This window comes from Xiphias gladius, chromosome 11, assembly GCF_016859285.1.
Source record: "Xiphias gladius isolate SHS-SW01 ecotype Sanya breed wild chromosome 11, ASM1685928v1, whole genome shotgun sequence".
NCBI classification, from domain to species: Eukaryota; Metazoa; Chordata; class Actinopteri; order Istiophoriformes; family Xiphiidae; genus Xiphias; species Xiphias gladius.
Window position 1 is genome coordinate 24,935,695 of NC_053410.1, and position 14,659 is coordinate 24,950,353.

A 14,659-nucleotide genomic window follows, 5' to 3' on the forward strand; every position below is an offset into this window, starting at 1 on the left:
TGCATACATCCATAAAACTAAATGCATTTGATGCTCATAAGTCTGCTCGTATTGTGCACGGTTCTGACTGACTAAATCCAGGCTGGAGTAGTGGAGGAGGCATTCTGATCTGTTAATAGTTCAAATTTAACATTGCAGTAACTCAATGTAAAAAATACTCCACGCCAATTAAAACTCTTGTATTTAAAGCTTCACTTAAACCTGCTTTAACAGATTTTTTTCGTCCACTTGTTTTCAGCAGAAACAAGTAGTAAACGCAACTTTGACATGTGATCACTTTTTAAGTTGATATGTGAACTTTGTTTTTTGTTTCCATATCCAGCAGTTACAAAGCAACACGATCCTTGTGGAGTATTGTGTCCTTTTGATGAATCTAAGTCCAATATTCACTCTCCTTGGCTCTGTTTTTGGCCTCTCACGGCTCCTGAAGAAAATATCAGGCTCTTTAGCTGCTAAATGTCCCACTCTGTTCACCAGCTGGTCCCTAACTGTGTCTGTCTGCTGTTTGCTGCTGAGCAGGTAGTGTACAGTGGCTACTTAGAGTTTTCTCTTTGAAAACAGCTGCTCCTGCTGCGGCCAAAAACAACTCTATAAGAGTTGTGAGAGTGAAATGCAGTGAAGTTGTGGTCCGGACAGATAAACAATGAGCTGAGATTCACTATAAAGCTCCGTAAAGCCGAGCCGAGGCGAGGGGAGGGAACTTACAGATAGAGCTGATAAGTCTCTGTAGGTTTTTCACTACCAGGAACACATTTCACATTGTAACCCTGTCACAATGATAATACTAACTGTATGATCAATTTGCAGGCTGCAATTGGTCATGCTGTTGAACTGCATTGTGCAATTTTGACAGGTCTTGCTATTATTTTGTCCACCCCATTCAAATAAATGAGGGTGGGCTAAATAACAGACACACCTCTTTGTATAATGCAATGCAGTTCAATAGCCCCACAAACTACATCCTACAAAATTATCATAAAGTTGAATCAACACCTATTTGACACAGTTTCAACAAAAACTGAGCATTATTGCCTTCATGAAGGAGGATTTATTGCAGGATTGTTGTATTGTATTACACTGCATCAATCATAGCTAGGTGTTCCTAATAAACTGACACCTGAGTGAATATTACAAAGAATCTAAAAGTGAACTTCTTTGACAGAGTTATGAATACCATGTTTACGGGGTAGCAAAGCTTTCTCGTAATGTGTAGGCTGTGTGTTTGAAAGTAGTCATTTTAAATGTTTGGTGCAGAAATGGAAAAGTAGGAGTAATAACGAATTGTTCATATGAAAACTGAAAAATCCCTTGATTGTCAAATAAATCAGATATGAATAAAATTCAATTGTTGTATTATTGAAAACTGCCTTTCTTTTAATTGATACATCAGTCACTTCTCTAGTAATCAACAATGTGTCAATAGCAACATACAATTGCATAGACACTGTGCACTAATTTAGAGCAGTTGATAGACCATTGACCAAAATTGAGTCGGAAGTGTCTCCATATATGCGTTTAAAGAATGCCTGCCAGTCCATCAAAAAGAAGTGATTCCTTAGGCGAACATGAATCCAAAGGACAGATGCAGTTACAAAAACTCATAAGAAAAAAAAGCAATACCAAGCACAGAGAGCACTGGCTGTAAAATGTTCAGATGTTAATAAAAAAGACACGAGGTTGCTCAGTATTCAGTCTTGTCATTGTGTTAGGCAGGAATGACTTGCTGTCGTCCGTGTTTGGTGTCTATCACTCGTCTGTAGCGCCTCCTTGTGGGTAAAAGCTCAGAGTACGGGTGCAAAGATGGAGAAGTGAAAATCCCAGAGATTTTTTTTCCTCGCATGTAATTCCTATTTCTTGCTCGGTTGCAATTTTACTAGCTATATTTACTAATGTCTGGAGTTTTCCTGTGCCTTGAATTATCAGTCTGACAACATGCAGTAGAAATGTAGAAAAGGAGTCATGTTGAGATAAGGGCTCTGTGGGGGCCAGACCGTCTAATGCAGGACTCCTTGTTCTTATCTCAGACTATGAGATGAGAAAAACCCAATTACATTATTTAATTAAGTCTTTTCTATCTTCTTACTTGATTGTATTTTTACTGCAGAGTGAGGTGCATTCAGAATGCTGTGGAGTTTCCCAGCACATTTTGGAAGTCTGACAAAGTTTAAGTGGAGAAATGTATTAAGCATCCACATACACAGCACAGTGATGGCTGAGGTAGTAAACACTGATGATATACAGATGGATTTGAAGAGAATGATTTGAAATGATGGATGAGCCTTAAAAAGTTTTTCACCACAAAACTTTATAATAGTAAAAATGTTTACTGTGAAATGGAGCAAGATCCTCAGTGTCTCGGACAGTTACAGACTCTTTTGTCAGACATATACTACAGTACATCTAAGGCCAAAAAATCCAGTTCATTGCTACTGAAAGCAATGAATTTAAATGGGATGTTCAAGCACACTGATTCTTTACAAGTGTCACTGGAAATTAAAAAAAGCAACTTTTCATCTGCAACTTTTCAAATTTTCAACACAAATAATTCGTGTTATTTGTAGCCTACCTGTGCTGCAGGTGCTGACCTGAGTTACCAGTTTACACTTGTGTCCTAAGTGATGACACAGCATGACTCGCTCGTGAACTCAGGACAGAAATTTCTAGATTAACGGGAGTCGCCTGTGATACTATTACAGCATACTGATTATTTCTAATGTGGTATGTTATTTGCACTGATAAATCCTGTGAGGGTCTGCGGGCCAATAAACTGTCAGTCTGGGATGTGTCAACAGCAAAACAGCTGTGTCCACTGTTACTGGAAGGTAATGTGTCAAACTAGTCAGATGTAACTGGGATGTGACCGGAAATGTTGCTCACGTCTTTGTAAATAAAAGCCTCGCTGTAGCGCATAAGCAGATAGTACAGCAGAGATAGTCCAGGAGAGCGAGATTTATGTTGAAGTATTCGTCCGGAAGGTTTGTACAAAGTGTACTTGTGCACACGGGGCAGTGTGTGAGTCCTGTGTGCCACGTTTCACTAAATGACGTAATCCCTGTGAGGGCTGACAGTTCGCTGCTGCATTAACGTTAACGACACACCGACACACCGACACGCTCAGAGAGAACCGGCCTGTTTAGACACATCTGCTCTGTTTGTTCTCGTTAGTTTTACGACTGTAGAGACTGTCCACCGCCGTCTGTTTTTAAGATACCGGCCCCTCCGTTATTTCTGACTCGGCAAACCACCTGGCTAATGTTAGCTGTTTCCTGGTCGGAGCTGCAGCCATTTTGGGTTTTTACTGAGACACAAGTAGCCGGCCGCGGTTTGGGGAGCAGAGAAAGCTAAGGCATATTCATCACTAAACAGCTCTGCGTATCTGATTAAAAAGAGACATTTTTCGAGAGGGGACAGATCAAACATCGAGTCAACAATGAATCCAGAATAGTAAGTATCATGCTGAACAACTATGTGTTACATTTTGGACCTCAGAGCTAACGTTAGCTTAAGGTTGCCTCTGTGCTAATTCGTTAGTCAGCTTGGGAAATAACTTGATATTAGCAGTTGAGCTATGCTAGCGGCTAACATCAGCTGACGTTAATGTCCACCTGTGCCTGCCTCGGATACGACGATTGTTCTCTAGCGGGAAGTGGACTGGTATACATATTTACAAATGAAAACAAAGAAGTGTTAGTTTTGGCCTCATTAATGTGGTTATCCAGCCGTTGGTTTTTCCAGTGGCAGCAGCTTAATTGACTCCACTTTAAGTTCTCTGAAGTAAATACAGGACAAGGCTGTGTCTGCTCCTTGTAAGGTAGAGGGTCAACGATTAGTGTCATTTAGCTATCCGACACTGAGAGTTAGCTCATTAAAGTTATAATGACTCGACATTAGATGTCTCCTCCATCATATTTTCAGGCAGACGACCTCTCTGACGCTGATGGTTATAACCATCAGGCAGAGTCTGTGTGTGAAGTTGTAATAGCCCACTTATCTAACCTTGATACTGTGGCTGCCGTCGTCTGGTTTTTACGTCCAGGTAACTGGTTGTGTGCTTTACCTGGTGTTGATCATGACTCAGTTTTCGGTCAGATGGTCTATTAGCGCAGAAGCAGTCATGTGTGGGTCACATGCCACAGGACAAGCCCCTTGTTTCACCACAGCAGTGTTGAGCAATCACTTATTTCAGCCTTTTCTCGCTCAGTACTTGGTTTTCCATTCAGAAATGTTCTCATGGGTGGACTGCAGAATTTTTGGACTGCAGTTTTTGGCAAGCTGCTACATAGTGCTACTGTTAAATTAAAAAATTGTATAGTGGTTTTTATGTTATCATTAAAATAAATAGTAAAATTTGATCCCCCCCCCCCATAGACTGTTTAATCTTGTATTAATTATAACCCAGTATGGTTTACCGTATAATTCAGTATGCTGAATACCAATGACAAGCAATTATGGGACAGCAGGAATTTTTAAATTGCACGGCTTGGTACTTATCAATAGCACATTTGGATTTTTCCATTGAGAACGATACCATGGTGAATGGACCAATGATGGTATTTGGACTTTGTAGGTCTGATGTCAGATAAAAACGTCGTATTGAGTAAGTCAACAAATTGGACTCTTTACCTAGTTTGAACCTTAGATTTTGTCACACCCTTGTACGTGAACATGGTGTAATCAGCGGAGTTGTGTTGAGCAGTGAGTGGTGAGCCTTGCATAGGGACAGCCATTGTCCAAAGTCACAGGCTTAATGAAGAGGGAATGTTTGGTTTATATTACAGTGAGAAGGAGTGGAACTGCAATGGTCTTGGGAGCTGATGTGTGAGAACCTGCTTTACCTAGGTTTTCTGCCAAGTGCCAATTACGACTTCTACTAAAATACTTAGTTTTGGGGCTTTACCAGTAACAGAAATGTTTTATCATTAGGCTGTATGTGAATAAGACATACTATCAAGTTTTTTTGCTGGGATTTATGTGTAAACATGATACTAGCATTGTATTTAAACCAGAAGGAAGCATCATCATTTACTAAAACTCAAGAAGTCCATGTTCTTTCTTGCGGTTTCACACCTTTGGATCATAACATGCAGGGAGAAGTCTTTGAAATTGAAAGAAAAGTGTAGTGTTTTTTATTTTGCCACACCACTGGATGTCTGCTTAGGCTTCTTTCTTAGGCTAATTAGGAGTGTGGTGCTGCAAAGGGTCAGCGGGAAAAGTAAGAAACAGAAAAAAGGCTGAATACTAAGAGGTCTCAGACAAACCAGATATAAGACAGGCAAAGAATTTGTTTGAAGTGTGTGTATCTGCACGCACAGATATTTGTCTGTGTGTGTGCATTTGTTATGGAGATGAAAGATTATCATTATATTGCCTAATTTTATATTGGTGTAATTGTAAGTGGTGCAGGATGTAGTTTAGACCTGTATGTTGGCTGCAGGCTGCCTAGACCTGCCTTGCTGCATGATAGCATTAAGGTGGATTGTTGGACAGGATTAATATAATAGCAGAATGCCCTACCCTTAGTATGCAAGATGTCTGTCAACAATACTCTGAGAATGAAAACTGAGCGTCTGTCTGGCACATCACACAGTAGACTACAAAAACAGACTACATAATCCCAGGAATTGAGAGTTCTTTCACTCTCATTATTAAGAACTGTGAAGATTAAGTATATTAGACTTTAACTTATTAAAACAAAGCAGCTTGGTAGAAAGCGAGACCCCACACCACCTTTTGCGCATCTGATATTTAGATCAACGTCGAAATGTTTTAGTAAGAAACAATTTAGAAACTATCAGCAAAGTAAGTTTTGGTTTAGTTTTTTCTCTTCTATTGATGAGTCATATCAGGCTTCCTTGCTGTTCAGTACTACTAACTCCACCTTGATACAGCTATGTGTGGGTCATTGGAAGGTACCACATTAGGAGTGGGGACGTTCGGGGGGGGCAGGATCCCAAAAATGGAAAGGGTTTCTGTAGTTAAAATCCAGGTGAAGTTTCTACTCAATAGCAGGAATTATTGAGCTGTTTTATCAAATATGGACAGATTATAAGAAAATGGGCCCCTGGGCAGGTAAAAGGTCATCAGCTCCTCCTATATAGGACCCCTAAACTGAAATGGTAAATGGACTGCACCTATATAGTGCTTTTCTAGTCTTATTGACAACTCAAAGCGGTTTACCCTCCTGCCACACTCATCCATTCACACCGCGCTTTTTTTTATACAAACAGCGCTTTCTATATGTACACACATTCACACACCCATGATACATTGGCAGCACTTTGGTTCAGTATCTTGGCCAAGGACACTTTTACATGCGGACATGCGCCACTGGGGGATTGATCCACCGACCTTCTGGTTAGTGGACCCGCTCTACCACATGAGCCACATATGCCCACAAATTGTCCTGAGAGTTGTGGTTGTTTTGAATTTGTAGTTAACATGAATTAGACTAACCTCAGAAGTGGAGTAGAGAAGTACAACATGTGACTAAGAAAAGAGTACTCCTCTGCTCTGCTTTCCCTGGTCCTTTCAGTTGGATTCATATGTCCAATCACATGTTCAGCGAACTTCCTGCATGTCCTTCTGAAAATACTGCTGAGCTCAGCAGGGTTCATTGTGCTAAATGTTTCCTTTCCTTGTAAAATGCAGACCTTTCAGTCACTCTGCTAAATGATGTAATGACACTAATGCTGATGAGCATATTTATGTATAACTGAAACTGACATTAAATGAAAGAAGACAAATGTTTTCAAGGTAAATATCCCTTCACTGCTACGAAGAACCAGTGTGAGATCTTGATTCAGACTTGTGTGTTTCCAGGCCCTTACTATGACAGCCATTTGTTTATTTTAATAGGTAATCTGTAACTCATTTACTTGGTTAACCATTTCTGAATATCCTCTAACGAATGTGTTTTTTACCCGTCCCTCAAAGTGACTATTTATTCAAGCTGCTCCTGATTGGTGATTCTGGTGTTGGAAAGTCTTGCCTTCTTCTCCGATTCGCAGTAAGTTTCCTGAAAAATAGCATGTACTCTATCTTTATATTAACTCAATCTCCCTCTTGAGCAGGGATCAGTCTGACAGTATTTTTAACGTTACTATGCCGTGATTTCATGCAAACTGTTGAAAGATGTCTTCAGTTGTACATCAATGTATCTGAACTGTCTTAACTGGGTTGCTTATTAACTCAAAAAGAAAGTAGGTTATTGTAAACAGGATATGATGCTTACATGTGTCTGTAACTCGTTAATTCACAGTGTAATATGCTCTAGTCTGTATACTGTTGAAAAGTTCAACGTACCAACACCTTGTGTTTAGTAATGAACAATGGGTACTGTTTGTGTGTATAGTGAAACAGGAAGTGAACAGGATGTGTGAGCCATCTAACTGACTGTCTCTCTCTGCAGGATGACACATACACAGAAAGTTACATTAGCACTATTGGTGTGGACTTCAAAATACGAACCATAGAACTGGATGGAAAGACCATTAAACTTCAGATTGTAAGTAGCCTAATTCATATCAGTGTCTCTCATTAAACTTGGCTTACTCTGAAAGTCTGTTTTTCAGGACAAGAAAACATTTTTTTCCTTCTTTGGACATCTGTCTAGCTGAAAACATTAAAGGATAAATCTTGTGTTATTCTGTGTTTTTCTTACAGTCAACAAATCCCATGAAAAGAGCCAAATCAACAATGTGTCCATCTCTAAATACCTCCTGACCCTCCTACTCTCTAGCTCTCATCTCCAAGCCTATTAGTTCCTACTGAGGATGAATGTCTTTAAAAAAATTAATTCATTCAAATTATCGATTAATCTCAGTAATAGGTAAATTAAACCAAATACAGTGTCCCAAGCAAAAGAGCAGTCAATAATATTCAAGTAAAATCAGGAAAAGCTCTCCCATAAAAGTATGGTTTAAGAAGAGATTTAAAAGAGGTCACTGATACTGCTGACCTGATTTTCCTCAGGCAGCTCGTTCCATAGCTTTGTGGCGCTGACTGCGAATGCTTTGTCACCTCTTGGGAACAGGTAAAAGACCTCTGCCCAAGGATCTCAGCTACGTTCTGGCTCATATGCAACTAAGAAATCAGATATATAGCAAATAGAGGCCATGAAGAGCCTTAAAATTCAACAGTAAGATCTTAAAATCAATTATAAAACATATTGGAAGCCAGTGAAAGGAGGCTAAAACAGATGCGATGTGGTCACGTATTTTTAATCTTGTTAAAATCCGGGCAGCTGAGTTCAGTAGAGTCTGGAGCCCATTAATAGATAGTAGTCTCAATGAGATTGTGATCTCTTTTTCGAAAGAGACCTATGTACAAGAATAAACACATACATGTGGTACAGCTAATGTTAAATGTTAAAATGCATTAAGTTGTTATCATTGTTATATTTTGATGTCCCAGGAGACTTTGACTCTTACAGGAATAAAGTTCTGTTAGGAGGCACTAAATATTTTAAAGTTTTGCCCCATGAATGGTCAAATTTAAAGACATTTTAAAATGCTGAAAAACATGAGTTAGTGATAACATTTGTATGGACCATTAAAAGCTGTATGAAGTGTGTTACTTTAATCTTTGTTGTGTGTTGCTTTAGTCTTTAATCATTGGCTTTATTCATTTTTCCTTTGACAGTGGGATACAGCGGGTCAGGAGAGATTTCGTACAATCACATCCAGCTACTACAGAGGTGCTCATGGTATCATTGTAGTGTACGATGTCACAGACCAGGTCAGTATAACACCACACTTTTCATACCTATTACAACTCAGTTTTATTCATTTATACACTAGCAGATGAGATTTTGCCTCAGGGAGACATGTTAATTTGTTTATTAATGGTTGAACTTCCTGTCTAAGTGGTGAGGTTGACCATGACAAGTGAGAATCGGATTGGCTGGTTTCTAATGAACTGCAGTGCAGAAAAAATAACAATTTGTGATGTTACTGAGGTCTCTCTGGACTCCTCGTAGATGATAGTGTTAGATATTTTAACAACCCCCAATGAAGAGAATCCTGCTTGTTGCTTTCAGTCAAAGCTGGACATCTGAGCATAATGTATGTAGATGCAGAGGTACACAGCAAAGGCATTAATAAGTCTGGAGGACCAAGCACGTTCTTTGTATTTGAGTTCACCTTACTCAATAAGGTTGGGCTCTAAGCTCCATGTTTTCACAGGAAAGGGTCTTTCTGTTGCTTTCAACAGTTGGATATTGTTTTTTAGCCCATTATGTGTTCTAAATAAAATAAAGACCTGTAAAGCATGATGATTGATAACATTTAGATAGAAAGGACTGAAGTGTCCTGAGCCTGACCAACTTTGTGTCTCCCAGTGGTTTCTAAATATGGTCCACACATGCAGCCTTGTGGTAGCTCAGAAAGTACATTGTGTCCTCTGGGTCCCTGTGCCAAAACTCAACTGATGCTCTACCACAAGCAATCCTTAAACACCAGGAAATAATTCAGGTTCCCAGAGAGGATCCTCCTGAAACCCTGTGGTCGTGATGGTTCAGTTTAAACAAAATGACATACATTACCATCCCTCAGAGCTTACACTTTGGAAGTCCTAAGCAGGAATGTCTGAGTGGACTTGACACGTATAACCTGGTCTACCCATTTCAGTCTATTAGTAAATGAAAAATTTGTGCTTTTCTGTATGTAAACACCTGACAGTCACACTGTCCTCTGTATGTTCATAGGACAGACGCATGAAGAACTAGACTCACTTGTCTTAATTACATGTTGGAAGTTTGAACTCTAAAAATCAAATCTCTATTGTAGGACATGACCTTTGAATGGATCCATAGCTTCTGTGTAGTGCTTCAAGATCAAAAGCTGTAACATCATCCGCAGTTTTTTTCTAATTTGCTCTCCTGTATCGTGTTCTAGCTCTGCAATGTTTCAAACTGACTTCCTGTCAGTGAGGTGCGAAATCCAGTGCACGCTGGTCTTAAAAAAACATCCATATTGCATTAAGTCTTAAATTTGGCTCTGTCAAGGCTGCTGAGGTCCTGTAGTAGCAGATTTAGCTCAGTGCTAATGTTGATCTGTTTCCTGTCTCAGGAGTCCTTCAACAATGTCAAACAGTGGCTACAGGAGATTGATCGCTATGCCAGTGAAAATGTCAACAAGCTATTGGTCGGGAACAAGTGTGACCTGACGACAAAGAAAGTGGTAGATTACACAACAGCAAAGGTAAGGCACATGAGTATTTACTCCCACAAACATAAGCTGTTGCATGTTATTTCATGCTGCTGTGGCTATCTGCTGGCCGGGAATCAGTTTCTTTGTATGACATGTAGGAGAGTGTAGGTGGTGATTGAATGATTGACTGCAAAGACACAATGCAGAATGCGCACTGAGGTAAAAAACAAAACAAAACAAACAAACCCCAGAGTAACAGCTAAAGGCTTGAAAGAATCATTTGAGCTGGTTAACATCTCTGTTACATACACAAATCACTGAACAGGCAACGGTGTCTACAGCAGGACATCACAGATAAAGCTGCAAAAAAAAAAAAAAAAAAAAAAAATCAATGTGCACCTGAAGTTGCCAAAGACCACTTTGATACTCCACAAAAGTACTGGGAAAATGTTTTGTGGACTGATAAAACTTTTTTTTTTTTTTTGAGATTTTTTTTGAATTTTTTTGTCAAAAACATGCAGCACCTACATATGACGTAAAAAGGGCACTGCATGCCAACATGAAAACATCATCCCAGAGGAGAAGTACAGTGGAAGGAGTTGGGGTGGTTTATCAAGGGATCTTATAGGATAATGTTAGGGTGGCTGTTCGCCAGCTAAAGGTCAGTAGAAGATGGGGTGGTGCAGCAGGACAGTGATCCTGATCTAATCCTAATATACTACAGAATGACTTCAAACTAAGAAAATCCACCTTCGTAAGAGACCCAATCATAGCAGACATCCTAAGAATGGGGCTGAGCTGAAGCAGTTCTGTAGGTAGAACGGTCCAAAATTTCTCCTAAATGTTGTGCAAGTCTGATAGGCAGCTACCAGAAGCACTTGTTTGAGGTTACTGCTGTCAAAAGAGGTATGATCAGTGATTAAATCCAAGGTTTCACTTACTTTTTCCACCAGCACTGTGAATATTAAATAGGTGTGTTCACTAAAAACACTAAAGATTATAATTGTGTGCTTAAGCACATTGTGCTTCTCTGTACATGTTACTTGTATGAAGATCAAATCACATTTCATGACCAATTAATACAGAAAACCAGGTAAACCAGTGAAAACCTATTTAGAAATGTTTGCAAATTTATTAAAAATCCAAAACTAAAATCTCTCACTTACATAAGTATTCAAACTCTTTTATTCAGTGCTTCATAGAAGCCCATTTGGCAGCAATTACAGCTTTGAGTCTTCTTTGGTAAGTCTCTACAACCTTTGCACACCTGGATTTGGGCTGGTTATCTCATTCTTTATGGTAGATCTTCACAAGCTCTGTCAGATGGAAAGGGTCTGTGAACTGCCATCTTCACGTCTCTTTACAGATCTTATATGGGGGTTAAGTCTGGGTTTTGGCTGGGCCTCTCAAGAACAGTCAGACTTCTCCCGAAGCCACTCCAGCATCTTCTTAGCTGTATGCTTTTGGTCACCATTACCTTTAAGGGATGGAAATAGCCAGGTGATGAATAGTGCCTGTTGTTCACCAGATATAGTGTTTGGAGTTCTGCCTAAAGGGTTCAGTTTTTGTCTCATCAGATCAGGGAATCTTTTTCCTCATGCTCTTGAGGTCTTTAAATGCCATTTGGCAAACTCCAAGCGGGCTGTCATATGCCTCTTACTCAAAATGGCTTCTTTCTAGCAACTCTACCATAAAGGCCTTATTGATGGAGATGCTACTGAGATGCTCGTCCTCAAGACTTTAGAAATGGTTATATATGATTATATGGTATACGCTTGCCCCGATCTATGCCTCGCCACAATTTTATCATGGAGGTCGACAGAGAGTTCCTTGGACTTCATGGCTTGGTTTTTGTCCTGACATGAATTGTGGGACCTTATATACACAGATGTGTCCCTTTCTCTTTCTAAATTGCGTCCAATCAATTCAGTTTGCCACAGTTGGACTCCAATCAGGTTCTAGTCACACATCGAGCATAATTGAAGCAAACACGTTGCACTTCACCACAATTTGGAGACAACACTTTTCCTACTTCACTCAATAGTCCACATGACACTGGCACAGTTATACACTGGACATCCGTTGGCTCAAAACTAGGGCTGGTCAGTATCATCGAATAATCAATACACAATTACTTGTCACATTTACCTCAGTAATGATTAACAAACGGCATCTTATTACATACACCTAATGCACAAGATTCTCTGTTTTTGCAGACGAACTCTAATTAACTCTTTGTAATCAAAATAAATAGAAAATCATGGATTATTAAGTTTTAAATTCAGTAGTTAAGAGCACTTATTTTTATTTGCAAAAATTGGAAAATCAAACTAGACTATGCAATTTTTCACGTGCTGCAACTATCCAAAAAAAAAAAAAATTAAGATCTGAATATCACTTGTATGGCTAAAGTTATCTCATTATTCCATCAGCGGTATGTTTTGAATAGAGTGACATAATATTAACAAACGCTTGTTTTATTAACAGACTGATGTGTCTTAAACAGCTTGCCTCAGTCTCCAGACTGTGGTCAGGAATCTCAGGGGAGGCTCTTACTGCTGCAGGCAGAAGTTGTAGCTAACTTGAGGGTTAACCGCTGCACCATATCATCTTTTTGTGTACCAGCTCTTTCTCATCTACTTTTGCTGCATTTGCTTTGCAGTAATACAAAAATAAAAAAGCTTCACATCTGCAAAAAAAAAAAATTTGTAAACCCCTGTCCTATGTACCTCCTCTGCTTTATCCAGGAGTTTGCAGACTCTCTGGGTATCCCCTTTTTGGAAACCAGCGCCAAGAACGCCACCAATGTGGAGCAGGCCTTCATGACAATGGCTGCTGAAATCAAGAAGAGGATGGGGCCTGGGGCCACAGCTGGAGGAGGGGAGAAGCCCAACGTGAAGCTTACCCCCGGCACTACTGTCAAGACTTCATCAGGAGGATGCTGCTGAGAGAGAAACCACTTCCATTTTGAACCCCGAAACCCCACCCCCCACCCTATTCTAAACACCCCCCACCCCCACCCCCACACAGGACAGGGAAGACATGATTCACAACATGTGTACGTGAGAAAAAGATGAAGTTGCCTGTATTTGTACTGTACATACTGTAGCCGCACTACCAAAAACAAATAAAGCATCCTTCTTGTCATACTGTCCTGTTACTGGTGACTCAGCCCTGACCCCAACTCCAACCCATCTCAGACCTCTCAGAGACTACTTTTATTTGGTCCTCTGAATGCAGGTTCATGAGGTGTGTGTGTGTGTGTGTGTGTGTGTGTGTGTGTGTGTGTGTGTGTGTGTGTGTGTGTGTGTGTGTGTGTGTGTGTGTGTGTGTGTCTGTGTGTGTGTGTGTGTGTGTGTCTCTGCATTCCTACAGCGAGGTTGGTAAATGAATCAGTTTCATTAAGGTTTCTGTTTGTATAGATCTTTTCTGTTGTTTCTCTCTTCGCTCTGTGATTATGTTGCTGTTTTTATCACCATGTGTCCATCAGCCAGTCTGTCCTCATTTGAAGGTCTTTATTTTTCTCACCAACCTCTGCACAGCAGTGTCTCACTGTCAGCATCTAAAATCTAGTGCAACAGTATATGTACATAAACAATATGTATATATATGTAAGATCTGATTTGCAAGTTCTGTAGTGTTCAATACATTATTGGGATAGTCTTGACTCTTTCTCTGCATTAAATCTGTGGCTGAAAACAACTGTAAGTTTGTTGCTCAACATGTAACAATTCAACTTAAAATAAATATTGTACTACCAGACTGTATGAAATGGGAAGACCTTTCTGTGTAGAAAACCTGTTTGAATTATTTATTCTGCATTCATTTTGGCATATCTGTTGCCAGTTACATGGGGTCTGTTTGCAAATTGCTGTGTAATCTCAGTACAGAATTGCATATATAAAATACAATGTTCTCTTGTTTTCTTAATAAAGGCAACTGAATTCAGTTTGAAAGGAACTCTGGGACCTGTGTTTGCTGTATGGATAAGAACAGTGCTCCATTGTACAGCTGTATATGAAGGTCAGGTCACAACACAATGGCCATAGATTTACAGTCCTGGTTAATATTATTGGCAACCCTGAATTTTAAGAACAGAATTTAGAATATCTTCAGAAATAAATGCAAATGAACCAATACATATAACAAAAATATTTGAATAAAATGGCCAAGGATACTGAACAAAAGAAAAACAAAACGTGCATATCAGTGAAATACTACAAACACAATATTTGGTTGCAGAACAATTGGCAACAATGACAGCCTCTAAATGTTTCTTGTAGCCATCTAGAAGCTTCTTGCACCAGTCTGCTGGTAGTTTCTGCCAGTCTTCCATTGCTATACGTTCAAGCTCTTTTAGTTTTGCAGGAGCCCTTTTTGCAATGGCAGATTTCAGCTCTCTCCAAAGCTTTTCAATGGGTTAGGGTCAGGGCTCATTGCTGGCCAGTTTAAAACCGTCCATCTTTTCCTTTTCAACCATTCTTTCTTGCTGCTAGGTGTGTGCTTCAGGT

At 39.7% G+C, this 14,659-nt stretch overlaps 2 protein-coding genes across 2 annotated transcripts in view; one reads left to right on the forward strand and one right to left on the reverse strand.

Moving 5' to 3' along the window:
- The window catches only part of hells (helicase, lymphoid specific), a 26,884-nt gene extending 22,710 nt beyond the window's left edge, over nt 1-4,174 (reverse strand). Inside the window, exon 1 of the mRNA XM_040139571.1 lies at nt 4,058-4,174. Within this exon, the coding sequence (XP_039995505.1) occupies nt 4,058-4,071 (14 nt within the window). The 5' untranslated portion in view covers nt 4,072-4,174. The remainder of the gene's footprint in view (nt 1-4,057) is intronic.
- Nucleotides 2,987-13,908, forward strand: LOC120796580 (ras-related protein ORAB-1-like). Its single transcript, XM_040139575.1, has 6 exons — nt 2,987-3,444; nt 6,934-7,006; nt 7,409-7,504; nt 8,641-8,736; nt 10,068-10,199; nt 12,896-13,908. Exons 1-6 carry the CDS (start codon nt 3,431-3,433, stop codon nt 13,094-13,096), a joined length of 612 nt encoding a protein of 203 aa, XP_039995509.1. The 5' UTR covers nt 2,987-3,430; the 3' UTR covers nt 13,097-13,908.
- Nucleotides 13,909-14,659: the final 751 nt, after the last annotated feature.

Excerpts from the sequence above, each read along its gene's own strand:
- LOC120796580 (XM_040139575.1), top strand. Across the intron at positions 7,505-8,640 it reads AGACCATTAAACTTCAGATT|TGGGATACAGCGGGTCAGGA; the intron begins GTAAGTAGCCTA and ends TTCCTTTGACAG. Across the intron at positions 8,737-10,067 it reads TGTACGATGTCACAGACCAG|GAGTCCTTCAACAATGTCAA; the intron begins GTCAGTATAACA and ends TTCCTGTCTCAG.